The sequence below is a fragment of the Dermochelys coriacea genome, chromosome 1 (genome assembly GCF_009764565.3).
Source record: "Dermochelys coriacea isolate rDerCor1 chromosome 1, rDerCor1.pri.v4, whole genome shotgun sequence".
NCBI classification, from domain to species: Eukaryota; Metazoa; Chordata; order Testudines; family Dermochelyidae; genus Dermochelys; species Dermochelys coriacea.
In genome coordinates, this window is record NC_050068.2 from 10,189,304 (window position 1) to 10,216,401 (window position 27,098).

Consider the following 27,098-nt stretch of genomic DNA (forward strand, 5'->3'; position numbering starts at 1 on the left):
CTTTGTTTTAGTTTATTGTTACTAGATACATACATAGATATTAAGGTCAGAAGGGGACCGTTATGATCAGCTAGTCTGACCTCCTGCACAATGCAGGCCACAGAAATCTCACCCACCCACTCCTGCAATAAACCTCTCACTTATGTCTGTGCTTACTGAAGTCCTCAAATCATGGTTTAAAAGACTTCAAGGACAGAGAATCCTCCACCAAGTGACCCGTGCCCCATACTACAGAGGAAGGCAAAAAACCTCCAGGGCCTCTTCCAGTCTGCCCTGGAGGAAAATTCCTTCCCGACCCCAAATATGACTATCATCTGAACCCTGAGCATATGGGCAAGATTCACCAGAAACCCAGGAAAGAATTCTCTGTAGTAACTCAGATCCCACCCCATCTAACATCCCATCACAGGCCATTGGACCTATTTACAATGAATATTTAAAGATCAATTAATTGCCAAAATCGTGTTATCCCATCATACCATCTCTCCATAAACTTATCGAGTTAATCTAAAGCCAGATAGGTCATTTGCCCCCATAGCTTCCCTTGGAAGGCTATTCCAAAACTTCACTCCTCTGATGGTTAGAACTTTCATCTAATTTCAAGTCTAAACTTCCCGATGACCAGTTTATATCCATTTGTTCTTGTGTCCACATTGGTACTAAGCTTAAATAATTCCTTTCCCTCTCCGGTATTTATCCCTCTGATATATTTATAGAGAGCAATCATATCTCCCCTCAACCTTCTTTTGGTTAGGCTAAACAAGCCAAGCACGCTCACTACCAGAAAACCATATTTTTGTGTCCATTGGTGGTTCTCTAAGGCCTGGTCATGGACTCTTGCAGCTGAACTGTGTTCTGAGAGGAGACACATGCAACTTGGGCTGGTGAACTGCTTTTTTGAACCTGTAGCCCTCTATGTATGATCTGATGCTTTGTCCAGCTGTCTTATGGACCATGTGCCTCAGGAGCAGGGAGGGAAGGAGAACTTAAAGAAGCTGCCCACAACAGCATGAAATCAGAGCAGATCCAGGGTCATATAGCTTCCCCCCACACCAGTGCTGACCCTCTCTTACATCCCCACTGCTTCCATCTAGACTAGAATTGTCTATATTGTCCATCATTATAATGTCTAAGCCCTGACCCTCTGTACCATGTGCACCTAACACAAGTCTGGTATTCTCCCAGGGGACTTGCCCCTGAGTTTGGAAAGATTTGTATGAACAGTTAGAGTTAGGGGGAAGGGGTGTTTCTCATTTTCTAAACAAAAGTTGCTACCACGTTTTAAATGTTTATATAAACTATAGAGGAAATGACTTAATGCAATTTCAGTGTCAGGGTGATGAACCTCATCTCCTCATTCATTTAGGAATGTAGCTCTTGTACACTATTTCCAGAGGTGCTGCTCTTGTTCACAGGAGTTCCCTTTATCTTATTTAGCAGTTGGAGAGAGAAGTGGAAGGACTGATGGAGCATGTATTTGAGATTCATGTGGAGAAATGTTAAAGGGCTCACAGTCCTCTACAGTCCACAGTCTGGGGGAGAGGCTGACTGTTATGTGCAGTACTATTTTCCAGTTCAGGAGCCTGACTCCAGTGTGTTACAAAGGACTGAATTATATGAAAACGGTAAGTTTGCTTTGTGATAGGACATTGTTTAAAGCATTGCTTTAGCTAAGTGTTTATTTCTGTTCTAGCTTCCTAGGTACAGTGTCTGTATCTCTGTGCTTTCCTGATATGACTAGTGCTTTCTTTACACAGCAGAAAGCCAATGTACAGCTAACTTTGGGTCAGTTCAACAAACTAAAAGCTGCACCCTTTGAGGTAGATGGTAAGACTCCCATTGATTTTTAGCACCTTTCACTTAAAGATCCGAAAGCACTTTACAAACTTTGACCTCAATCCTGCAAAGATATAAGCATGTGCTTAACTTTACACACTGTGAGTAATCCAGACTTCACATGCATAAAACTTTGTAGGAAACAGTCCATAAACTGACTTACTTACAGACTATATAGGGCTTATTCAGCTACTGCAGAAGTGAAATATGGCACTTGCTTAACTATACAAGCTTAGGACTGAATAATCTATGGAGTTGAAACTGCAGGGGAATTTTAAGTATATATAATTCCTGAAGGGGAAATTGGGACAGGATACCTGGGTTAATCTCTCTTTTTCTTATTAAAAGAGTCATGGGCTAATGCTTCTGGCAGTCAGAGGTTTAGGGTTATTAGTGCTTTGTACCTCTGATTTCTATCTCATCCAAAAGATAGCACTTCCTGCAGCACACTGAAGAACAATTGCTGTGGAATTAGTTCAGTGCTACTTTGAATCACCAGCACTAGAATCTGTAGCATCCAGGTATTTCTTTTGAGAGTTCCATGGGGAAGAAGAGTTTGGACAATGAGCTTTTAAGCAAAGTCACATGAGGTTGTTTTCAGATTACAATCTGAGTGCTTGCCATCTCGTCCTTGGATATATAAAGTTGGGATCAAATATTTAACTGGCTTTGTTTGACTTTGTAGGAATTAGGTTAAAGCCTTTCCGCTCAGCGACCTACTTTGTGCATCCCTGATCCATTTTAATGATGAGCATCATCATTCCCTGTTGTTACCTGCTGATGTCCCAGTACAGAGGCTCCTGCTCAGTGCATTCTCTCTACAAGGATAGCAGGAGGAGGAGGAATCCAGTTTGAAATCTGTGGCAGGTACAGAATAAAGATCCATTCCTCACAGCTCAGAAAACAAACTAGAGGAGTGACTGAAAAGTGAAAATCTCTTGTCAAGCAGTAAATTAGTGATGTCACTATTGAGTATGTATTTTATTCCTCTGAAACCTGTTACAGAGAGATTTTTTGATCTGATTTTTTTCCAGCGACACAGATCACCTGACTCTCTTTGACATCACTGGGAAATTTTACTTTCGCTTTATAACTAGTTTAATGATCTGTTTGTTGGATTTAAATAATCCATGTGTCCTTAGGTTCCATTTCTTAATAAAGTGGCAGTATGTGTTATTTTATTCTGCTATTTCATTGTTTCTTTCCACTATGAGCCACTGGTTTTTAGGAGAATATGGTGAATAGAAAAGGAGTACTTGTGGCACCTTAGAGACTAACAAATTTATTAGAGCATAAGCTTTCGTGAGCTACAGCTCATGTGAATGTATGCATATGGTGAGTTTTGTCTTCTGTATATCTCACATGCTGTATGACCCTTTACTGCTCATCACAGTCTGAAGAAAATGCTTGGCTAATACATAAGCTTTACTGCAGCAAACTCAGGCTCTTGTGAGCCAACTGAGTGTGTGTTAGAGCCAAGGACCCTTCACTGCAAGTATCCTGTGGCCTTTCTCCAAGTTTCAAATCTAGAAACTGTCAAGAAGAACCTATCAGCAGATTTCCACTGTTGGCGCAGTGCTCAGGCACAGAGACTGCTAGGCAGCTAGGTGCCAGACAGAATAGGTTTTCTGTAATAAAATCAGCGCCTCAAGAATACATCCAGAAGCAGATGGGAATCCAGCACAGAAGAACAGATATAATGTCCCTGTGAGAGTGTGGATTGCTAACCACGCCAAGATTGTTACTTTCTCCCTCAGCTGAATTTTCAGTTGACAGGACCTAGCACAAGTGTAAAGGGAAGCACAAATTTATAATAGTTACCACTTCATCCAACCTCATTCAGACACTCATACTTAGGGCCCTACCAAATTTGCGGCCATGAAAAACATATCACGGACCATGGAATCTGGTCTTTTGTGTGCTTTTACCCTATACTGTACAGATTTCACAAGGGAGACCAACGTTTCTCAAATTGGTGGTCCTGACCCAAAAGGAAGTTGCAGGGGGATCACAAGGTTATTTTAAGGGAGTCACAGTATTGTCAACCTTACTTCTGCACTGCCTTCAGAGCTTAGGCAGCCGGAGAGCGGTGGCTCTTTGCCGGGTGCCCAGCCAGCAGCAGCTCAGAAGTAAGGGTGGCAATACCATACCAGGCCATCCTTACTTCTGCGCTGCTGCTGGTGGTGGCCCTGCCTTCAGAGCTGGGCTCCTGACCAGCAGTCGCCACTCTCCAGCTGTCCAGCTCTGACGGCAGTGCCGCTGCCAGCAGCAGCGCAGAAGTAAGAGTAGCAGTACTACAACCCCCCCTAAAATAACCTCTCACTCCTCCTCCCCCACTCCCCACACACCTCCTTTTTTGGTGAGGACCCCTACAATTACAACACCATGAAATTTCAGATTTAAATAGCTGAAATCCATGACATTTATAATTTTTTAAATCCTGTGACTGAAATTGACCATGAATTTGGTAGGCCCTACTCATACTGAAAGCACAGTTAAGTGTGTGTATGTGATTACCTTTCTCCTGATTTAATCATTATTCACTAAATGGAATGCATTGGCTTTAAAACTGTAATTCATAGTTGTAGAGCACAGTTAAAAACTGCCTAGTCATTATTTTCAAATCTTCTTTATTGTTGGTAAACCGGTGCTCCGAGAATAAACTTCATGGTATTGTTACTGATTTTTAAATCCTTTTTCATTGTCCTGCATCAGGCTCTCTTAATAATTTACATACATTTTATTGTTTGGTCTATTTTGTGCTAGTCCCTTCTCTTGTTTTCTTTTAGATGCCAGTTTTTAGTTGAAATATTGATAGGTAACCTTCTGTGCCTGTCACATCAATACAGCTGTAGAACTATCATATCTGGAGCATTCAGACTATTCACCTTTTTGTAAAATTGCCATTGTTTGGGTTTCTATAAATGTAGGAAAGTATCTGAAGATGTGTGAATTAAAGCTGACCAGTACTCAATCTTGAGAGCCAGTAATCACTACAGCTTGTCCAAAACGTCGTGGTTGATGTGTCTGTGTGTCTTGCGCAGGTACTATTATCCTAATGTTAGAGATCAGATGGTTGCAAAAGGGACCTTGCTGTTGTCACGCCTATGTGCCATGGTAACAATGCAACACCGCGAAGAAGTAGGGATACAGACCTTTACTCTTCCTTTAGTCCCAAGAACCGAATGCTCAGAAGAACTTCATCCACGATCCTCAGGTAAGTGAAGACAGTCTTTTCTTTTAAAAAGTGAAGTTTGTGTATCCACTGCCAAGGAGAACAAGAGAAACTCACCTTGATTGAAGCCTAATAATAATAATCCAGCATGTTGGTCCTACCAGTCCAAGATGTCAAAACTCACTTGGAAATCAATGACAAAACTTGCACTGACTTCAGTGGGTTTAGGGTTGAGCTTATATTGTATTTACTTACTAGAAAACTATTTGAATGAGCCAGCCCTGGGCCTACCATGTCTCACTGCCACATGAGTCTCCAGTTTGGTCTCCCACTTCTCAGACCAGAAGGGAGGAGAAAATTGAAGCAACATGCCTAGCCTGTGGAGCAGGAAGGAGCCTGTCTACCCTGCAGAGGTTCTTCCAGATGATGCAAAAGTAGCACTGAAGAGACTTTTAGGGAAATCATTTTAGGAATCTTCAGTCAGAACAAAGGAGGTTGTTGTGATGGGTTGCCCCCCTTAGGATGCCACCTGATGTTCTGAGATACCACTGAGCCTGTCTATTATGCCAGCCTGGGTACCCTTTTTACCTGTCTTGCTGAGCCAAGCAATTCTATTAAGCCTCCTCCAGCACACACACAGGCAGGGCCACACCAAACTGCAGAATGAAACACTGAGATCAGTCTGTGAAGGCTCATCTTAAGGGTCTTGCCCCCACACTCAGATGTCCATCTCCCTTGGGGTTCAGACCCAAAGATATATTGTGAAATCCACCGCCTCCCTCAGTGTGGAGGAAGGTATGCACAGCCTCTTATCCCCCCCCTTCAGTTATGAATTATACACACAGGGTTATATTATAAACCAGAAATAAGCTTATTAACTACAAAAGGTGAATTTTGAGTGAATATAAGAGATCACAGACAGAACAAAAACAATGTGGAGTCCTGTGGCACCTTAAAGACTAACAGATTTATTTGGGCATAAGCTTTCATGGGTAAAAATGGGCTTTTTACCCATGAAAGCTTAAGCCCAAATAAATCTGTTAGTCTTTAAGGTGCCACCGGACTCCTCGCTGTTTTTGTGGATACAGACTAACACAGGTATCTCTCTGATACTAGACAGAATAAAGCAGATTACTGAGCAAATAAAACAGAATACGCAAGCTAAGCTCAATATACTTAAGAAACAGGTTACAAAATGTAATCTCTTATCCTAAATGTTATTTTAGGCAAGTTGCAAAGTTTCTGTGGTTCAGAGTTCCAGTTATATTTCTCTTCAGACTGGATCCCTGTCTCAGTATGGACACCCCGTCCCTCCCTCCCCCCCCCCCCGCCCTCGCCTTTAGCAGTCTTTCTTCTTAGGCAGACAGTCCATGGAGAGGAGGAGTCCTGTTTGCCTTCCTCCCTACCCTTAAATAGGATTTACATAAGGCGGGGATCCTTTGTTTCCCAAACTTGAACCCTCCTCCAGCCTCAGTGGGAAGTTACAAGAAGTCCCAGATAATGTTTAGTTTCAGAGTAGTGGCTGTGTTAGTCTGTATTCGCAAAAAGAAAAGGTGTACTTGTGGCACCTTAGAGACTAACAAATGTATTTGAGCATAAGCTTTCGTGAGCTACCAATGCATTCCAATGAAGAGAGCTGTAGCTCACAAAAGCTTATGCTCAAATAAATTTGTTAGTCTCTAAGGTGCCAGAAGTACTTCTTTTCTTTTTAGATAATGTTTAGTATCAGGTGACAAGACCACTTGACCTACTAGTGTCACAGTTACATCCCCAGACACTTCCCAGGAGGGAGAGAGATCTTCATGGTTTTGTTGTCCCTTCCTGATGGCTCATCAAATTTGATGGCCTGTCATCTGATGGGTGTCTTCCCAATACACACCCAGTTGTGATTGTTACACAGTCCATATTCCTAGCATAGGCACGTGCAGCACATTTCATTAGGGTGTGAACCCAGGGAATTTTTTTTTTTAAAGGTGAACATTTATTGAATACTCAATCTTAAAGGACATTATTTTTATTCATCAAACAAACTAAAGAAACTAAAACTTAATTAACTTAATTTTTTTTTTAAATTAACAGCTGAACTTTCCTTAAAAAATGAGACACAAAATACCAAATTTTTGCTGTAGTGATAACCAGGCGTGTACAAAGATGCAGTCAATTTTCATGATCTTTATCTTTAACCAGATAATAAGCTAACCCAAATTGACCAAAACAGATTAAGGTTTCTTCATCTTCCTGTCCTAGAGAATGAGATGTCGCTCACCAGGTGTTAGGGACTTAAATTCCTCAATCACATCATTGTAATTAACTGACGAAGCCAATTCTTGTTCAATGTACAAAATCATGAGTGAGTCGAGGCGCTGTTGGGACATTGTACTTCTTAGTTTGTTTTTTACATGTGCTAGTTTCGAATAGGCTCTTTCATATGAACAGCTTGTCTGCTCCTTTTCTTATCTTAACAACGAACTGATCCATATTTTAAAATTAAAAGGGGGTATCATACGATTGAATTAAAACGTAAAGCCACGGGCTTGTTATGCTATTTCAGTAGAGTACACGCGACAAAGCTACAGGGTTTGTAAGACGCTGCGCTGGGCACGCCTGACGTGGTCGCATATATAGGTCAGAGAATTTTCTAGAATAGTAGTCGAAGGGGAGGGGAGGACCAATGGTAATGCGGCGTCGCAGTAGCGGGGACACATGCGGTGAGCAAGCATGGGCTTTCTATATAGAGCATATCATGTGATTAAATTAAAATGCAAAGCCACTTTTTTTTTTTTTTTTTTGAGACATTAGGGCAGGCGTGGGCAAACTTTTTGGCCTGAGGGCCACATAGAGGTTCCAAAATTGTATGAAGGGCCATTTGTGCCTCCCCAAACAGTTTGGCCCTGCCCCCTATCCGACCCCCACCCACTTCCTGCCACCTGACTGCCCCCCTCAGAATCCCCGACCCATCTGGCTCCTTGTCCCCTTACCGCCCCCCCCCCGAGATCCCCACCACTCTGGGACGCCACCCCCCACCAACCACCCCGTCCCCTGACTGCCCCAACCCCTATCCACCCCACGCCTCCTGACAGACCCCTGGAACTCCCACGATCCAACCCCCTGTTCCCCATCTCCTGACCGCCCCCCCCGAACCTCTGCCCCATCCACCCCCGATCCCTGTCCCTTATCCAACCCCCCCCAGCCCAAGCCCCCTTACCATGCCACTTACCCGCACCTCTCCTGGAGCCTCAGCACGCCGCGTCCAGGAGCAGCCCTGGACAGCGCTGCAGCTGCGTGGCTCCGGCGGGACCTGAGCTCCTGCCGCTCGGCCTGCCAGAGCTCGCAGCCCAGAGCCCTTACCACGCAGCTCCAAGCGGCAGGAGCTGAGGTCCCTCCAGAGCCATGCCACTGCAGCGTTGTCCAGGGCCGCTCCTGGATGCGGCGCACTGAGGCGGCGGGGGAAGGTGGGAAGTGGGGGAGCCTCTCTGGCCAGGAGCTCAGGCAGGCTGGGCAGGAAGAGCTTGCCCACCCCTTCATTAGGGTGTGCCTGGGCACATCCCATTCGCGGGCTTATGATTCCTAGCTTTAGATGCAGAAATGATACATGCATACGAATTGGATAATCACATTCAGTAAATTGTAACCTTTCCAATGATATCTTTCAAGACCCATCTTGCATAAAGTACATCTCAGTTATGTCATACCCACATCATAAGAATATTTCCATAAGACTATGAAGTGCAACGTCACAGTTGTGATGTGGAGTCTGAGAGGAGTAAACCACAAGAATAAAGGAGGGGGATTCTTGGAGGGAGGGACCAAGGGAAAAAAAAACAGAGGTTTGCTGGTATGGCAGAGTGAGCTTCTTGCAGAACATATACTTGCATTGGCAAAAGGGAATCTGATAACTTTGAGAGTATTGTAGATGTTAAAATCTTCAGAGGATTTTATATTTCATTTTTACTCCCATCCCCCTGTTTGTAAGCAACTGTCCGATATAACCACAACATCTTGATATTATATAAGTAGTGGGGGAGGAATAGCTCAGTGGTTTGAGCATTGCCCTGCTAAACCCTGGGTTGCAAGTTCAATCCTTGAGGGGACCATTTAGGGATCTGGGGCAAAAATTGGGGGATTGGTCCTGCTTTGAGCAGGGGTTGGACTAGATGATCTCCTGAGGTCCCTTCCAACCTTGATATTCTGTGATCCTAAGTGAGGACTGAATCATAATGAATTCACACAAAAGGGCAGAGTTAAGGTTGTGCAGATGCAACCTTAATTTTCATTTTATAGATTCATACATTTGAAGGTCAGAAGGAGCCATTAGGATTATCTAAATGGACCTCCTGCATAACACAGACCGTAAAATTTCATGCGGTAACTCCTGTATCAAGGCAATAACTGGTGGTTGAACTAAAGTGCATCTAGCCATTCAATCCTGACTTATTTTAATTCTTAACTATGCAACAATAATGCTGTCTTTTCATAGATAGATAGATATATTTTTTTTGGTATGAAATTATTTCCTTACTTTAATAGAATAAATCTTGGTTAACCTTGGCTGTAATTTAAAAAAAAAAATAGATGGATGTTTTTCTTTGTCTTTTTTTTAAATCCAGGCTTGCTTGATGTGAGTGTGAGGTACAGACATTCACTAAAAACAGCAGGGGGAGTAATAGCTACTCGAGCCATTTCTATTTCTGTACAAATACACAGAGCATCTGGTTTGCAAGCAGCAGCCAGGTAATATCTAATTCTAAGACAAGATTTTCTCTTAACGTAACTTTTGCGGGGGGTATGGGACAGCGTGCCATGGTGGTGGAACAAATTGTCTCTTCTGAACCTTTCATCTGTGGAGATCTAGATTCAAATCTTGTTCAGTTCAGAAGTGAAGATAATTATGAAAAGAACATCAGTGGCTATTTTTGTCCACCAAACCACTGGAGAGTTTAGTACAGTTTGCTCAAGAGAGCCCTGGAACTGAAATAACAGGCAGTGGTGTAGTTCAAGACTGTGGTGCATTAGCAAAGCTGGGCTAGGGAGGAAGCTTGTACAATACCTGCCTATAACAGATGTGGCTCTAGCCATTCCTTTTGGCCCCTCATTTTACTGAGCAGAGCTAAATTCAGCCACAGTTTTTCCAGTATAAAAGACTTTTTGTATTAAAGGGAAAAGAGATTGTGCCAACCTTTGTGCTTTGGATCCTCTTCTCATTGATTGGGATTTTGCACAACAGCACATAAGCTAAATGAATTGGTAAACTGAACATTCCTTTCTAAAGGAATGCTATTTTAAGTGAACTAAATTGCTTGAAGGTTAGTCTCAGCAGTCTTAGTGCATTATAGAAGGAAGGGTTAAAACAGAGTAGTCAGCTCTTTAAGGACAGGAGTAGTTCCCAGCATTCCTTTGGCCTGTTCTCTGAGCAGCATTGATGGGCTCCTCAATCAGACCCTGATTCAAAGCCATTGGACAGACTCCCTTTGACTTCAATGAGCTTTGGATCAGCTAATCAAAGTCTAAAAAGAGTTTTGGTCTTGCTCTTTGCTTCCTTCTGGAGCAGCTACTCTGAGGAGTGTTCCTGCTGCTTCCTTTACAAAAGGGGATGTTCTGGTAGCGCTCGTGGACATGATTTTCAGAGGCACTGAGCACCCACATTTCTGCTGTAGTCACTGGTGTGAGCAATGGTAGGGGCACTAGTATAGACAAGCCACAGCAGTTTTGGCCACCATTTCATTACTGATCACAATAGGTCTAGATAAAAAAGAGCTGAAAATTATCAGCAGCCAGTCTACACTAGAATTCCTGCCTTTACTAGCACTGATGGAGCTGCTACAGTGCTAGATCAAGGATGGGAGATTCCCAAAAAGTCTGTGTAAACAAGACCTGAGAGCACAGATTGAATCCATTATTTTGTTCCTTTCGTTGTTCAGCTAGGGGTTAAAAACCCCTTCATTTTGGTGGCATACGTATGTACTTCTAATTAGATTACCTGGTGCATCTCACTCTCTTTTTTTTCCTTTATTACTGGAAGAGCTGTGGCAGAAAAGAACCCTTCACTTCAATCCAGTGCAGAAGTGGGAGTTAATGCCTATGTATCTGTGCACCTCTCCTTCCTACCTGAGGGGGAGAAGCGCACCACCCGAGCTGTGGCTCGGACTTTCTGCCCGGAGTTTGATCACCACACTGAGTTCCCTTGTAACCTCGTCGTCCAGAGAAGCAGCGGAGAAGCATGTTGTCTGGGGGAGCTCTTGCAGTCTGCACAGATAGTCTTCTGCATCTACCACCAGAGCATCAAGTCAGGTAAACAAAACACAAATGAGTAGGAATCCTAAGTGGCTATTGGTAATGGTGTTATTGACATTAGCTTCTCAGGTATAGGACACACAGTGAACATTCACTGTGTAACTGAAATTTAGGTAAAGGTATTTATTCCACTTATACTTCAGCCAAGCCCTTGGAGCTACAGCTGGTTTTCAAGAGGATTTTCAGTGACCACAAGTGGTCAGGATGTCAATTTTACATCTCATCCTAAAGAAGGTAATACAGTAGTGATGCTGCCTGCACTTACATAGCACCTTTCATATGAGGATTTCAGGACCCATTACAAAGGCATGTTAGCCTTATTACCCGCATTTTATAGATGAGGAAACAAGAGAAGGAAATTAAGTGACTTGCTTAAAGTCCTGCAATGATATTACCTCCCTCATCTTGTCTCTCTAATATATCTTGGGACCAACACAGCTACAACAACACCGCATTCCTCCTGAAACATCAGTATTATTTCCTGCAGCCCCCTGGGTTTCCCCTGGAGGTCTTCCACTGAACTAATGACATTGCCTGACCTTGCTTAGATTGAAATGTGATGAGATCACAGCCTGAAATGGTAACTTTTTGTAAAGAAGGTTACAGATTATTTCTAAAAGTGGAAGATATGTTTCAAAAGTGGTATTAAGTGTAATTGTTTACATCTTATTTAAACGGATTAATTGATTTTTTCCTGCAGCTGCATTAAGGCACTAGTATCTTAAAAATAGTATGTAATTTTGTGATGGCAACTTTTTCTGTTGTCTCCATAGACAGCGGAGACCTCTTCAAGCTTTTTATAGCATTATGTTGTAGAATATTCTAATAATACAATTTAATTAAAGATATCAGCCTTCAGTGATAGGCAAAAAAAACTCAACTGTTGGCAGGAGTAACCTACTCATTTACTCTGTGGACAGTACAATAGCTCTTCGATGCTTATTTTAGAGCATGTTGGTAGTGGAAGTACTCCCTAGAATGCTCCCAAAACGCGACAGTGCTGGAGCACACATCCTATAAGTAGAGTGCACTACTTGTGGATTTCCAACAACTGTGGTTATTTGCTCCACCGTTTTTCACTCTGAGTTTGACCAAATATGTGTTGTGCCTCCTCCATGGACTTTCACATTTCTTTTTTTCTTGGAGGGAAGTATATGCCAATATTATGACCTTAGATCTCTTCTAACAAAATGATATAGCTCTCACTAGGAGACTAATAGTTTATGAATTACTTGTGCATGTTTTAAGTCAACCCCAGCTTGATATGTCTGGATATCTTTGATTTTGATTCTACAGCCACTGGTTCAATGAAAACTCAAACATCAGGAGACTACATACTTGGAACAGTCAGGGTGCCAACCAAAGACTTGTTGTTTAAAAGATCAGGTAAAGTGGAAATGCCATATTACTGACATTATCAATATAAACAGTACTTCAATAGTAACGTACTGTATTGCTTATGTGGGTTACATGTTTTGCTTCCTATTTTCTGAAGCCAAAGTTCTCTCATAAGCATTAGGGTTTTTTATTAGATTCCTTATTAAAATCACATTTAACTGAAGTTCATTGAAAATCATCTGCTGGGATATACTATGATCTGCTGATCTACTAGGTAGCAAGTGTGAAAATGAGATTCATTCTTGAAGTTGGGAATAGCTATTATATTAGACTATGAATATGTGTTGCACAGCTCTTTGACTTCTCTCTCATCAGACATGCACTATCAGCCCTTATTATCTAGAAGTATGTGCAGGACATAAGAAGAAAATGGAAAAATACACACCCACAGTGAACTGACCCAGTGAATATTAATTGCCTGAATTTTTTGGTGCAAGTGCTATGTATTAACCACTCTAGGGATTGAAAACTACACTGGCCTGAAATCTAGAACTTGCAATATTCAGTCAGGGATGTGTGATATGTAACAGCTATAAACAAAGTCTCATACAATGAGAAAACAACAGGTTGGATTCCCAGACTTCCATAGGGTAAAATAACCACTTCTGGCACTGACAGGTTGGAAACTATCAGGCCTTGAAATCAGGAGATTCTGATATTATAATCTTGTTTATTTCCACTTCAGTCTGAATATGATTTTAGCAACCTCTTTCTCAATCCTTAGAGTTTAAAAAACAATTGGTTTGTATATTCCATCTGGAAGCTAGGAATCCCAGCTTTATTGACTAGAGCTTCATAAGATATTCACTTGTAAAACCATATAATTAATTAAGTGGAAAATAAAGTAAAATGGTAATCAAGATCATGTGACCTTTTATTTATTTATTTATTTATTTATTTATTTATTTATTTTAAGGCCGGATAATTTTTAACCTTGGCAGGTGGCAAATACTTATATGAACCAAACGCTTTCAAGAAGAATAAACTTTTCCAAGTATTGGTTCTGGAACAGTGATCCGGGAGGGAAAAAATCCCTTTTTCTATTTGCATTTCTCAAAAATGGAATGATTGAGTCTGATTACTCTCTGTTGTTCTGTTGAAGGTATTACAGGATGGTACTCAGTAACCCTACCTGAGGATTTGGTGCTTTCTCATTGCACAAACATCATGGAAAACATAGTAGGAGGGCTGGAGCTTTCTGTTACTTTTGCTCATCATGGTGACAGAGAACGAGTTGTGGAGGCTGCTAAGCTTTTAGGCTGGAATCATGAGGAAAGCCGTGAAGATAGTATGGATGATGATGATGAATGGCATCTGAGCAAAAATGCCACCACTGTAACCATTTCTACCCCCAGAGCGTGGTTACCGGTGCATTGCATCCTACTTGCAGGCCAGACGCACATAAATAAAAGCACTTACTGCTATCTCCGATATAAATTTTACGATCAAGAAGCTGTTTGGACTTTACTTCAGAGGCCAAAATTAACTGAAGATGAAAAACATGTTACAGTGATGTTTAAGAAAACAAAAGAGATGGAACTTACAAGGAGCCAAGCGCTGTTGTGGTACTTCAGAGAGGAGAAGCTAGAAATCCAAGTGTGGCGGGCTTATGGGAAAGAAAACAATGTTGAAAGACCACTTGATACAGATCGCCTTATTGGCTCTGCTTTTGTGGACCTTGCAGCACTTGGACAGAGGTCAAGGAGAACACTCACAGTTAGTGGTCAGTCATAAAGAACATACTTACACTTTATGCCTTCTTTTATTCCATTTCCTTATGTACTTTTTAGCTGGTTTAACCTTATCCATATGTAGTTGTCTGAAGCAAACCAGTTGCAGCCTTGTTTTGTCCTTTCTATATTGCTGGCTCATGTTGTTTTCTTGAAAAGATGAGCAAGGTAAAAACACTTACGTCAGAGTTCGAAGCTTAGTGAATTATACTGGTGAAGAATTTGGTAATCGTGATCAATAAATGAGTGAAGAATTAGTGTCAGTGACTTGAGGAAGGATTGCTCATTAGAATCTGAATCACTGAACTAGTATTAATGATGATCAGGCACAATAGCACAGCAAAGGAGCCACTGGTTAGAGTTCACACAAGAAACCTGTATTATCTGCTAGTAGTTAAAGTAAAGGACTAGAAAATTGGAAAAACCCTTGGAGTTTTCTATTCTATTCTGTTCTGGTTCTATATTTCATACATCACTGTTTCAGAGTAGCAGCCGTGTTAGTCTGTATATGCAAAAAAGAAAAGGAGTACTTGTGGCACCTTAGAGACTAACAAATTTATTTGAGCATAAGCTTTCGATGCATCCGATGAAGTGAGCTGTAGCTCACGAAAGCTGATACTCAAATGTTAGTGTCTAAGGTGCCACAAGTACTCCTTTTCTTTTTTGCGTATACATCACTGTGATATCAATTCCAGGTCACCCACCAACTTGCAGTCTGATCTTCTAGACCAGTGGTTCTCAATCAGGGGTCCAGGGCCCCCGTGAACAGGTTTCAGGGGTCCTCCAAGCAGGGCCAGCGTTAGATTTGCTCGGGCCCAGGGCAGAAAGCCGAAGCCCCACTGCATGAGGCTGAAACCTGGGGCCCTGAGCCTCACCAGCTGGGGCTGAAGCCAAAGCCTGAGCAACCTAGATTCACAGGGACCCCTGTGGCCTGGGCCCCAGGCAATTTCTCTGCTTGCTACCTCCTAATGTCGGCCCTGGCTTTCATATGCAGAAAACCAGTTGTTGTGACACAGGTGGGCAGTGGAGTTTTTATATCATGTTGTGGGGGGGGCTCAGAAAGAAAAAGATTGAGAACCCCTGTTCTAGACAAGTCATTTGATCCTCATTTGGCCAGGCTTGAACCTGGTGGGGTTAAAACTAGAAACTTCAGGTAAAAAAACCCTCAAAATAAAAACTATGCACAGGCTGTATCTGAATTTTGTTTCCTGAATACAGTCACAAAATCATGCCAAAGGCAGTGTTTCCAATTCACATATGAAGTTGAGAGAAAAGTGCAATATATCTTAATTTCAGCTGTCCATGGGAAAATGAAGAATTAACTTTTCAGGAGTTGCCCATTGCTTTTTTCCTTTACAGACTGATGTTACTAACAACTCCTGGGGGATCTGTTTGTGTAGAGATGACATTACCAGATTGAGATCCACCCCACAGATCTGAAAACAGTCTTTTGTCTTCATGAAATATAACCACTCTTTCCAAGATACTAAATTTTGTCGTTTGTTTGTAAATACCGTTACAGGTATCTATCCAGTGTTCAGGCGCAATGCTTCAAACCTGTCAGGAGCTGCTGTACGAGTTCACCTTACACTTGCATCTACTCATGCTCATATTAATTCTGCTCATGGATTTGACTGTGCTGAAGATGTCAGTAACAGTGAAGATGAAGGCGCAGAGAAGGTTCCTGACACAGGCCAGCAAGTCTTGAAAAGCCCCAATCACAAACTGAATTCCTCAAGCTCAGAAATCCCTGTTGTGAAACCATCTGAGGAGACTAACACAAATGATCTGGAAAACACATTTGCTGTCACTATCCTTGTGGAAAGAGCAATGCACTTAAGTTTAAAAGGTAAGAAATTTTCTTGCAAAATATGTTCTTTTAATAGATATTGTCAGATATTTTACAGCAATTTAAAAAAACCAATTCCCAAGAGATTTTACAAAACTTAATATTAACAGGAATGTTTTCATTATGTTTTGAATTCCAATCAGAACAATTTTAATTTGGATTTAAATATTCCCCTGCAGAGTTGCAGCACCATACCACTACATCATCATGTTAGTTCATGAGCATGGGCAAAATGTAAACAAGCAGCGTAATGTTAAAAAAATACACCTGTTGAGATGACCACTGAAGTCAGAGGCTCATCCGAATAGCAGCCTATTTGCCCATCCTTAATTGTAGGCAGTGTTAATAGAAGACATTATTTCAGACTAGCAATTTTCAGCTTATTCATTTCTGGAACTAAGCTAGTGACACAAAACTAGAAATCTGGGAACTGCCAGAATCTGTGGTGATAAGGGGTGATGTAAGAATCTATAAAGATTAGAATGAACTCGCTGTAACCTTGAGCAAGTCATTTTGTGTCAGTTTTCCACTTTTGTTAAATTAGAATGATATTTAGATGCCCAGTTACCATGATGATGGCCAATAATTAATTTTTAATATATCTTCCAATATATAATTCTGAACATATTTTAAAATATTCCATTTTAGTTATATTATACTTAGCACTTGGTGTGCTCCTAAGGTGACACACTTGCTGGCTTTTTAATTTTTTTTTAAACTGTCTGCTATTCCCACCACCTGCAGTTAGTACTAAATAAAGGTCTTTTTGAGGAAAAAGAAGTGAATCAATCCCTTGAGATTTCCACATACATCCCAGTACACCCGCACTCCTCCACATCTTGGCCCCTGTATGTGTGCATGCATGCACACGCGCGTGTGTGTGTTTAGCACTTAGCACAGTGGGCCCTTAATCCTAATTGGAGCCTTTAGGGTCTAGGCAATACCTGAATGCAAACAATAAAAGCAATACTGCCAGGAAGGACTGTGCTGGAAGGCCCAGATTAGCTAATGCTTTGAAGTTTTTCCTAGAAATGGTCCAGTTACAATCTACTGTGTAACAATGTAGATGAATAAATTTAAATGATTGCCCACCGGAGTTTACTGGCATGAGGTATTGCAAAAGCAAGAATAAAATGATCATTGACCAACCGTGCTTTAAGCACAAGTGCTGCTGGTACACTCGGAGTCCAACCTGTTTTTTGAACGAACAATGATTCTATAATCTTCTGAAGGTCGTAGTCTCTGTGTGTGTTCAGGAACTTGATGCAATACTATTTGCTACTAAAAGGATTTTGGAACACAATAAACAATGTTTCTTTTGTGTGAGTTTTAAGATGGAATTATTTGTGAATACCGAGAGAGATGCTCGTAAACAGAAAAGAGTTGGAGAAACTATTTTATGCCTGTTTCAGCAACAATATTTATCTTAATAAGGAAAAGTTCATTGTGATACTATAGATAACAAAGGTAGAATGAATGTTACTGTCTAGTACATTAAGGATGACATTTTTTTCTGGAACTTTAATGAAACATTGTCAACCTAATAGCTAGTCAGTTTCAAAAAATTAGCTAAACCTAGCTGCAGGTACTAACCCTGTCTCTGAGCCTTCTGCCAATTTTTGTGGTTTTACAATCACATTTTCCCATTTTAATTAAAAATGGGGGAACCAGTTAAACTTACTATACATAAAGTGCTACCAAACACAAAGTAAACTGGAAAAAATAGTTTTTTTTTCTCTAACATCATTTTAGTTACAATAATACTGGGTGTCACTTGTAACAATAATAGAAGAAAATAGATGGAGGTGTGTGGTTTTTTTGTTTTTTTGTTTTTGAGGTTGCTGATGTTACTTTAGTGTGCCATTACCAGCTTCCTAATGTCAATTTCTCCCATGCGTCTACTCAGTTCTTCTGATATTCCCTGGAATAGACATGTACAGTGTAATTTCAGTTATCCCAGTTCCCTTTATCCAGAAACCCTATTTATCGAACCTAGTTATGGGCGAAAGGGTTGGATCACTTGATGATTACCTGTTCTGTTCATTCTCTCTGGGGCACCTGGCATTGGCCACTGTCAGAAGACAGTATACTGGGCTAGATGGACCTTTGGTCTGACCCAGTATGGCTGTTCTTATCTGAATCTCCCCTGTCGCCCTATGTTAATCACCTGTTGATTAACTAACATGGTGGTGGGAACTATGATTTGGGAGGATTTTTGGAGTTAGGGATGAGGAAAGTAAGAAAAGGGGGGAAGAATGAGCGAGAACATAGGGTGGGCGAGAGAGAGAGACAAAAAAACAGGCAAGAAATAAACAGATGAAGGGGTTACAGTGAAGACTGAAAGGAGAAGGGTTCAGGGAAAGGATGGATGGGAGATGAGAGAAGATAAAGGAAAGAGAGTGGACCAGGAGGGAGGGAAATGAATGGAGGCAGAGGAAAGGAGGGAGGTGGGAGTGGTTGCAGGAGACAGGATCCTCCTTAGTGCTTATCCTTAGTGCTGCTTGAGCTTTTCCTGGCAGTGACAGTCCCTAGCAAAAAAGCAAAATAGGACTTGAAAAAATTAGCTTTGCCATAGACTGCTAAGGCTGATTGGACATTTTATTTAGCTCTGCCCCTACATGTGAAGAGACAGCTGGCTATTCATCTATTACAGACAGGTTTTGCCAGCTTATCTAATTGTATGTGTATTACCCACAGGCATATCTGAGCTGCCCCATTCACAATCCTGCCCAGGATAGCAAAATTTGTGGTGCCCATTTAAGTTTTAACCTCTTTGTACATTTGTAAAAAAAGCCAGACTGAACTCTGAAACACTTGTGTACGGAGGAAGAAGTTCCATTCCCCGATGGAATTCACAGGCAGGAATCTTCAGGCAAGCAGAATTACAGACGGTTTATGTGGCTGTTAACACAAAGTTAACTACCATTTTGGTAGATGCAGTAGCATTCACCTACATTAAAGTGAAGAAAGTGATTTAAAATCAGCAGCATAGTGCAGTAGCTGCTTACCTGGTTGTTGCCATGATAGTCAGTGGATCCTAATGAGATGCTTCTCACACAGCCCTCTTCCTGATCCTTCACTGGAAATCCTGTGGTAAGGGTTTCAGTTCAGTCCACTGGAAGAAAAGTTGAATGTATTTTTCCTGCTGAATTTGCCAGGAGCCCAAGTGCTGCATCTAATTTGTGTAAAATGCAGCAGGCTGCTTAAAACACCCTTATTTTTTTTATATGGAGTGCAGCCCACAGAGGCACTCCAATAACATACTGGAGTATGTCCCTGTTGTGGGTTCTGCCACAAACATAAAGATGAGGGTGATATAGGCTGTCTTTTGATCACTGTTGGCTTCTAGTGTTGATGTGGAACACATAAACATGTGAATGCCCTAAAAATGAGCCCTCTGATAAATACTATGTCCAGGTCATCTGCTGGAGAAAAAAAGCACTATTTTGTTTGCTTTTTTCACAGCAATCGCAAGGATTTCTTAAATAGAAATCTGTGTGCAAGAAGAAGGAAACAAATTATCTACAAAGGCATTGACTGAGTTTAGAAAGCACCAGAAGGACATGTCTTTGGCAATTTTGCCTCCCCAAGAGAAATCTCAATATTGAGGGGGAGAAAAAAATATCAGTTTGGACCTGTCTGATGTTCAGCGCTCTGAGTGATCTCAGACAATACCCTGGTTTAAATTAAGAGTTTGGCCACTCCCTTATTGGGCAAAGGGTCTTACAACAGTACAAAGGCAGCATGCTCAGTCCCCTGAAGGCAGAGAGAAGGAAGTGATCAATAGCAACCTCTCTGACTGATAGAGGAGTGGTATTTGGTTCCAAAGAGAGTCCTATCCACCCCACCTCCTTGATTAAAGTCTCACCTACCAGAAAATTGTGTAGCTGTAATTCATCACCGGAACAGCTCCGCTGGCAATTAGCACAGTGATAAAAATACCAAAATTTTCTTTCTACTACAGCTTCTACCACTGTTAGAACTACAGCATAGTGAATTATGGCTGCAAAGCTTGCTGGTGTTGACACCACCTAAGAAGAAGAATTGCAAAGCAGAGAGAAAATTGGGGGGTGGGAATCCTCTGTTGAAGGACCCTCCCAAAGGGCACAAATCAGGCCAGACTCATAGCACCTCATTTTTCCAATATAATTCAGTGCAGATGATCACAGAATATATAGCACCCAATGCTTTCTGAGGTACTTTATATTCCATGTCTTCCACTTTTTGGAAAGTGTCCAGATTCCTAGATATGACCTTGTGTTACTGTGAATGTACATTGTCTGCCAGGGGAGCCAAACTAGGTCAAGCTAATTAACTGATTACTTTATCTTTTTTCTCACAAGACTTCTCCCAGGTTTTTAGAAAACAAAAAATTGGGTGCAAATGTTTGTGTTTCCAGTCCTGAACTATTTTTATACAAGTCATAATAATCGGAACAAAATTGGAACAAAAGCCTTGCAAAGCTTTCTCCTCTACATTGCAAAATGTATGGCGTCTGTGGTAGCTCAGCTTTGTTGTTAAGCCTCTGTCTCCAGTTGTATTAAAAACAGTGTTTCCTAAAGCTTTTAGAGTCCGGTTTTACAACCACTGTAGGGAAGGCCAGTCATAGCCCATTATCTATGGCCTTGTGGTTAAGAAAAGGGGACTGGGCCACAGGAGATCAGTTGTTCTTAGCTGTGGGTTGGACTGTTTCCTCGAGCAAATCACTTAGCTCAGGGGTTCTCAAGCTGGGGGACATGACCCCTTGGGGTCATGAGGTTATTACATGTGGGGTCGTGAGCTGTCAGCCTCCACCCCCGAGCCTCGCTTCACCTCCAGCATTTATAATAGTGTTTAAATATAAAAAAATGTGTTTTCAGTTTATGAGGGGGTCGTGCTCAGAGGCTTGCTGTGTGAAAGGAGTCACCAATACAAAGGTTTGAGAACCAATGACTTAGGCCTTGTATGCACTACTTTTTTCCCCCTAAAATTTCCCACTGGTGCTACTCCACCAGTGATAGGACCAGTGGGAGAACAAGTGAGGTGAGGTGCCAGTGGCCACCAGTGCTCTAACCACCATATTCATCCCTGCTCAGAGAATGTCTAGATGACACTATGGCAAAAACTCCAGAGGCTGCCAAGTATGTAAAGAAGTCCCATGTATTGCTGCCATGGGAGCTGACTGGTGGTAGAAGTGGGGGGTAGGTTTCTTTTGGGGGGTGAGTGTGGTGTAGACAGAGCTTATTTCTCTCTCTGCCTCAATTCTTTATCTATACGTGGGGTTAATACCTTACCGGGATGTTCTGAGCCTAAATCCCTGTTATGTAATGTTTGTGAGACATTACATTAAAAAAAAAACTTACTAACCCTTGGACATCCTTGGCACCTTGCATTTGTCTGTAAGGTGGTGCACATTTCCTTATTTCAAGCCTGACAAGAGACGGGTTCCTATGTTGTAATCGTTCTAAGTAGTTGTGCTTGGTACAGGAACATATTCAGTCACCGATCAGTATGAGGGCTCCGCAGAGCCAACACAAATCTCATAGACTTTAAGGCCAGAAGAGACCATCATGAGCAACTAGTCTGACCTCCGATACACTGCAGGCCACAGAACCTCACCCACCCACTTCTGCAATAGGCCCCCACAACCTCTGACTGAGTTACTGAAGTCCTCAGACCCTGATTTAAAGACTTCAAGTTACAGAGAATCCACCATTTACTCTAGTTCAAACCAGCAAGTGACTCATGCCACAGGCTGCAGAGGAAAGCAAAAAAACCCCCAGGGTTTCTGCCAGTCTGACCTGGGGGAAAATTTCTTCCTGAACTCCAGATATGGAGATCAGTTAAACCCTGAGCATGTGCAAGACCCACTAGCCAGACACCTGGGAAAGAATTCTCTGTAGTCACAGCCCTCCCCCTCAGTCCACTAGAGATATTTGCAAACAGAAGTCATGAATGGGCCATATGCAGTTGTAGTCAATCTCATTGTGCCATCTTCTCCATAAACTTACCCAGCTCAGTCTTAAAACAAGTTAGGTTTTTTGCCCCCACTACTCCCTTGGAAGGCTGTTCCAATCTTCACTCCTCTAATGGGTAGAAAACTTTGTCTAATTTCAAGCCTAAACTTATCGATGGACAGTTTATACATTTGTTCTTCTGCCAACATTGGCCCTTAACTTAATTTAAATAACTCCTCTCCCTCTCTGGTATTTATCCCTCTGATGTATTTATAGAAAGCAATCATATTTCCTCTCAGCCTTCATTTAGTCAGGCTAAACAAGACAGGCTCCTTAAGTCTCCTCTCATACAGTAGGTTCTCCATTCCTCTGATCATCCTGGTAGTCTTTCTCTGGACCTATTCCAGATCCAGGGAGAGTGAGTTAGGTTTTATTTTGCGTTGTGTATTATCCACAAAATTGCTATATAATTTCTAACTGTGTGACCAGTTCTGCCCCTAGTTATACCTACAAAATCCTATGGATGAGAATGGTGTTGCTCAGGTGTAACTGAAAGCAAAATTTGTCAGGAGGAATTTTTAATACTGGTTATTGGTGAGATGAGCCAGAAATAACCCGGTTTGACTTTTGGATCCTGAGATGCGTTTGCAAGGCTGATAATATTTATTTAAAAAAAAAAACAAAAAAAAAAACCCTAACTGGGCAAATTTTTATCTCTAATCAACAATCACAGAACCCCGATGTTATTTTTAGAGTCACTTTCATAGTAAATGTACACGCTAGTATTTTGCACTCAACTCATATCCTGACTGGAGCTAGTGAATGTCAGCAGCATCCTGGGCTAGCTCTGCTACACTAAGGAAACCACCAGCCGTCAGGCTGAGCTGGCCTTTGCCGTGATGCACAGATTTTATCTTCGTCACAAGGTGAAACGATTATTATCTGTAGCTAATAGTTGTTAATAATTAACAATACTTAATTTTTTTATGAAATAATTAATCATCTGCCTTATTCTAACCACAATTCATTATATTTTAGGGAGTCCTCTCACTGAACGTGGAGTGACAGCACCCAGTAGCTATGTGACGTTTGCAGTTGCTGATGCAGATGCTCCAATAGCCACTGCAATAATAGAAAACGCTGACTCACCAGTTTGGGACTTTCAGCAGCAAACAAGGTATGTAATGCCTTTCAGAGGCGGACACTTTCATAACCATGGTGTCTGGCAGCCAGTGGCCAGACACTGAATGAATATATGCACTTAGCAAAGTGGTCCTTCAGTAACTGGACCTGTTCTGTTATGATTCCTATGTGTTATTTTATCACCACTCACAGTTTTATGCAAGTCCTCTTTTGGTCCAGAAGCAGCAGCTTTAACCAAGTAAACAGAGAGAGGCTTTCTCTGGCCAAAGCAGTAGGAGCCTTGCTAAGCTTGTCGCAGCTGAAAATCCGTGTTTGCATATCTTGCAGTAGGTCTGGTGCCTATAATGTCTGGATTGAGTTGTACGAGGGAAGGTATGATCTGGGCTAAAATACAGGACCAGGAGTCAGACCTGTATTGTATTTCTGGTTGTACCGTAGACTTCTCATGTGATATTAGGCAAGACATTTAACATCTCTGTGCTTCAGTTTCCCCACCTGTAAAATGGAGCTGATAACATTTTCTACCTCATAGGGCTGTCGTGAGGATTAATTCATTAATGTTAGAAGAAAAGGAGTACTTGTGGCACCTTAGAGACTAACAAATTTATTTGAGCATAAGGTTTCATGAGCTACAACTCACTTCATCGGATGCATTCAGTGGAATGAATGCATCCGATGAAGTGAGCTGTAGCTCACGAAAGCTTATGCTCAAATAAATTTGTTAGTCTCTAAGGTGCCACAAGTACTCCTTTTCTTTTTGCGAATACAGACTAACACGGCTGCTACTCTGAAACCTGTCATTAATGTTAGAGAAGTTCTTTGCACTTTCATGTCTTTTTATTAAGTTTGTATGGTGCCCAGAACAATGGGGTCCTGGTCCATGGCTGGGGTTCTTGGTCCACAATACAATTAATAAATAACTTACACTAGTATGTCTGTGGTGGGGATCTCATGGTTTCTGCAAAGTTTTGCAGTCAGGTGTTCGAATTAAACCTGAAGCAGTTGCCATTAGGATTTTCTAAACTAAAAGAGACTGACCACCATGAATCAGTAAATAAAATATCTTCCATTGTTGTACACAGTGTTGTTGTAACTAAGTTGGTCCCAAAATATTAGAGAGAGAGGGTGGGTGAGGTAATATCTTGTATTGAACCAACTTCTGTTAGTGTGAGAGACAAGCTTTGGTGCTTACACAGAGCTTACACAGGGCTCTCTGGATAAACTCATCTCTCTCTCCAACACAAGTTGGTCCAATAAAAGATGTTACCTCTCCCACACTGTCTCTCAATAAATAAACTGTATTTAGCATGTTTGGCACTAACTTGTCAGTCATAGACTGCTTGGAAATTATACCAGTAACTGCACAGAGACAGGTTTGCCAGCTAGACAGTTGTTTTTATAATGCAGAGACCAATCATTCAGACACTGATAGCTGCAGTTACAAGTTTTTTTTTTTCTCTAAGGTTATTTGTGCTCAGAGCCAATCTTGAATACTAGAAATATGCCAAGTGACCTAAAAATGCTTTGGGGGAAGTAAGGGATTTTGTCTCATCACTATTTTTGAGAGGTGTTTTTTCAGAAATTAGATTACAGTGTTTCAGGTGGCCATCTTAATCTTTATTAAAAGTTTGTTACTATAGTGCTTGATAGCATTTTCACAGTTATCTCTCTTTTTTCCCTGCTGTTTTCACTACCCAAATTTAAAAATATTTTAGAATAAGAAAGAAGAAAAAAAAAAGCAGAAAACAAACCTATGTAGTGGTAATTATGTACATTGCACTTTTAAGGACCTACACTGTTTTTTTTTTCCCCATTACTCAGATAATACTTTTTTCGTAGACAAAATGTTGTTGAAATTCCAGAGACACTTTGCCTTGCTAGCTTCTGACAAATATTATTGTTCTGCATAACAGATTATGGTGATTTTATTCTTAATAGACTATCCAAAGAACTTCTGTTGGATCCACAACAAACCCTGGTCTTCAAAGTATGGCATAAAGCAGGTAAACCACCATGATGCAATGCAGAGAAGCCCCTGGTTCAGTGTATACAGTGGGTAATTTGGCTCCTTCCAACAGATGGAGACAGGAATTTCAAAGACATTAGTGGCCTCTCCCTAGGAGAGGGCTATACTAGCTAAGCAGTCCCATTCATTTCCTGTCTTGCCAAAGTCCTTCCAACTGTGAGAAGCTTTTAGCTAGTTTTAGTTAAGTTTAGGTTTAAAACCTTGCTTCTCACCAAGTTTAGATTGACAGGTCTGACAAGTCAGATTTTCCTGGGGAGGTGAGATGGATTATTATTTCTCTTTTTCCTTCTATTTGTTTCTTCCAGAGTTAGCTGAAGAGTGTTCTGCAATGGCTTACAAACTCCAGTGTCTCCTGCTATCAGCAGAGGCAGGTATCATCCTGCTAATTTATGGCCTCAGTCCCATTTCTCTCCAGAGCCTCATTTTAGGCTTTCTCATGGGCCTTCCCCTAATCCTTCAGAAAGCATGTAAGGTCAGGTTCTTACCAACTCCCATATGTGCGGGCTCATCTCATCAGCCTGAGAGCCTTTAACCCAGCAGCCCACAAATCCTTACAAGTCTAAGCAATTGTAACAGGAGATGTTTCTGTGATTCCCCTGGTTTACTTCTTACAGACGTTATTTAAAATAGAATCTGATTTACAGATAAAGATTACAGCTCTATCAGAAGGTAAACTACTTTGATCCTCTGCCACAGCTACTCAGGGCAGGACTCTTTTGCCCGTTATTACCAAAATGTAACCAAATACTTTTATAGCAGCATGAACATACTTTAAAAAAATGACGTTATAGCCAATATTAGCATTTATCGGGACAGGTGGAAGCATTTGACCATAGGCCTTATGGCTAGCAACGTACCTATCCACACTTCCTGTTTGTTGTTACAATGGTAAAGGTACTCATTTGCCCTATTACTGTTTGCTCATGTCATTGTTAAACTAGATCCTCCAATGTTTAATTGCTACAAAACAAATTTAAGTTAACAAAATATGCTGTGATGTTGGGGAGATAGCTGTATTTTATTATTTTTCTCTCCAGTGCTGATTCAAAGTACTAATTTTTAAAAATGTATTGAAGTTTAGCTGGCTGATTTTTGCCACAGAAACTTTTATTTTGAGTCTACAATAAGTGTACAAGTCTGATAGATTTTTGTTCTATTGTTAAAAAAAAACCTCCATTAGCCACTGACACAATTTCTGCTAAAAGTCCCCCCCCCCCCCCAAAAAAAAAAAAAACCAAAAACCTTGAACTGCTGGAGTAACCCAAACAATGTCCTCTTTTGTGTTTGCTGGTAGGATTGTTTGTCTCTGTACCTGCTGACATGTGCAGGAAAGAACAGACAAGTTATTGCAATCAACATAACAGTGTAACAATAATCACACACAGGCATTTTAAAAACTCTTTGAAAAGGAAAAGAGAATATGAGTTGGTAAATAGAAACAAAAGAAATCTTAGAGGGAGGTCATGGAGCTACACAAATTGGCCTCAAGTTTTTGTTTTTTTTTTCCAATTCTCTCATTTTCTTTTACTCCCTTGTTTTTTCAAAATGTGTTTGTTTACTTTCCCCTCTTACTGTTCAAGCTATCCATGCCTCTTGTATCACTAGCCTTTCTGGTATCTCAATTCATAAGTGTATAACCCTTCATGTAATAACAGATGTGAAGTGAAGGCATTGTACCTGCCAAAGCATGAGTTCGAGCCCTCAAGTTACTTTA

General features: G+C 41.2%; 1 protein-coding gene across 1 annotated transcript in view; it reads left to right on the forward strand.

The window, feature by feature from the left end:
- C2CD3 (C2 domain containing 3 centriole elongation regulator) overlaps positions 1-27,098 on the forward strand; it is a 91,942-nt gene that overhangs the window by 27,042 nt on the left and 37,802 nt on the right. The window contains 14 exon segments of the mRNA XM_043504026.1: positions 1,438-1,536; positions 1,538-1,625; positions 2,522-2,553; positions 2,555-2,574; positions 2,576-2,661; positions 2,664-2,703; positions 4,881-5,053; positions 9,619-9,742; positions 11,031-11,299; positions 12,599-12,688; positions 13,803-14,423; positions 15,953-16,279; positions 23,254-23,392; positions 25,297-25,361. Of these exon segments, the coding sequence (XP_043359961.1) occupies positions 1,438-1,536; positions 1,538-1,625; positions 2,522-2,553; positions 2,555-2,574; positions 2,576-2,661; positions 2,664-2,703; positions 4,881-5,053; positions 9,619-9,742; positions 11,031-11,299; positions 12,599-12,688; positions 13,803-14,423; positions 15,953-16,279; positions 23,254-23,392; positions 25,297-25,361 (2,173 nt within the window).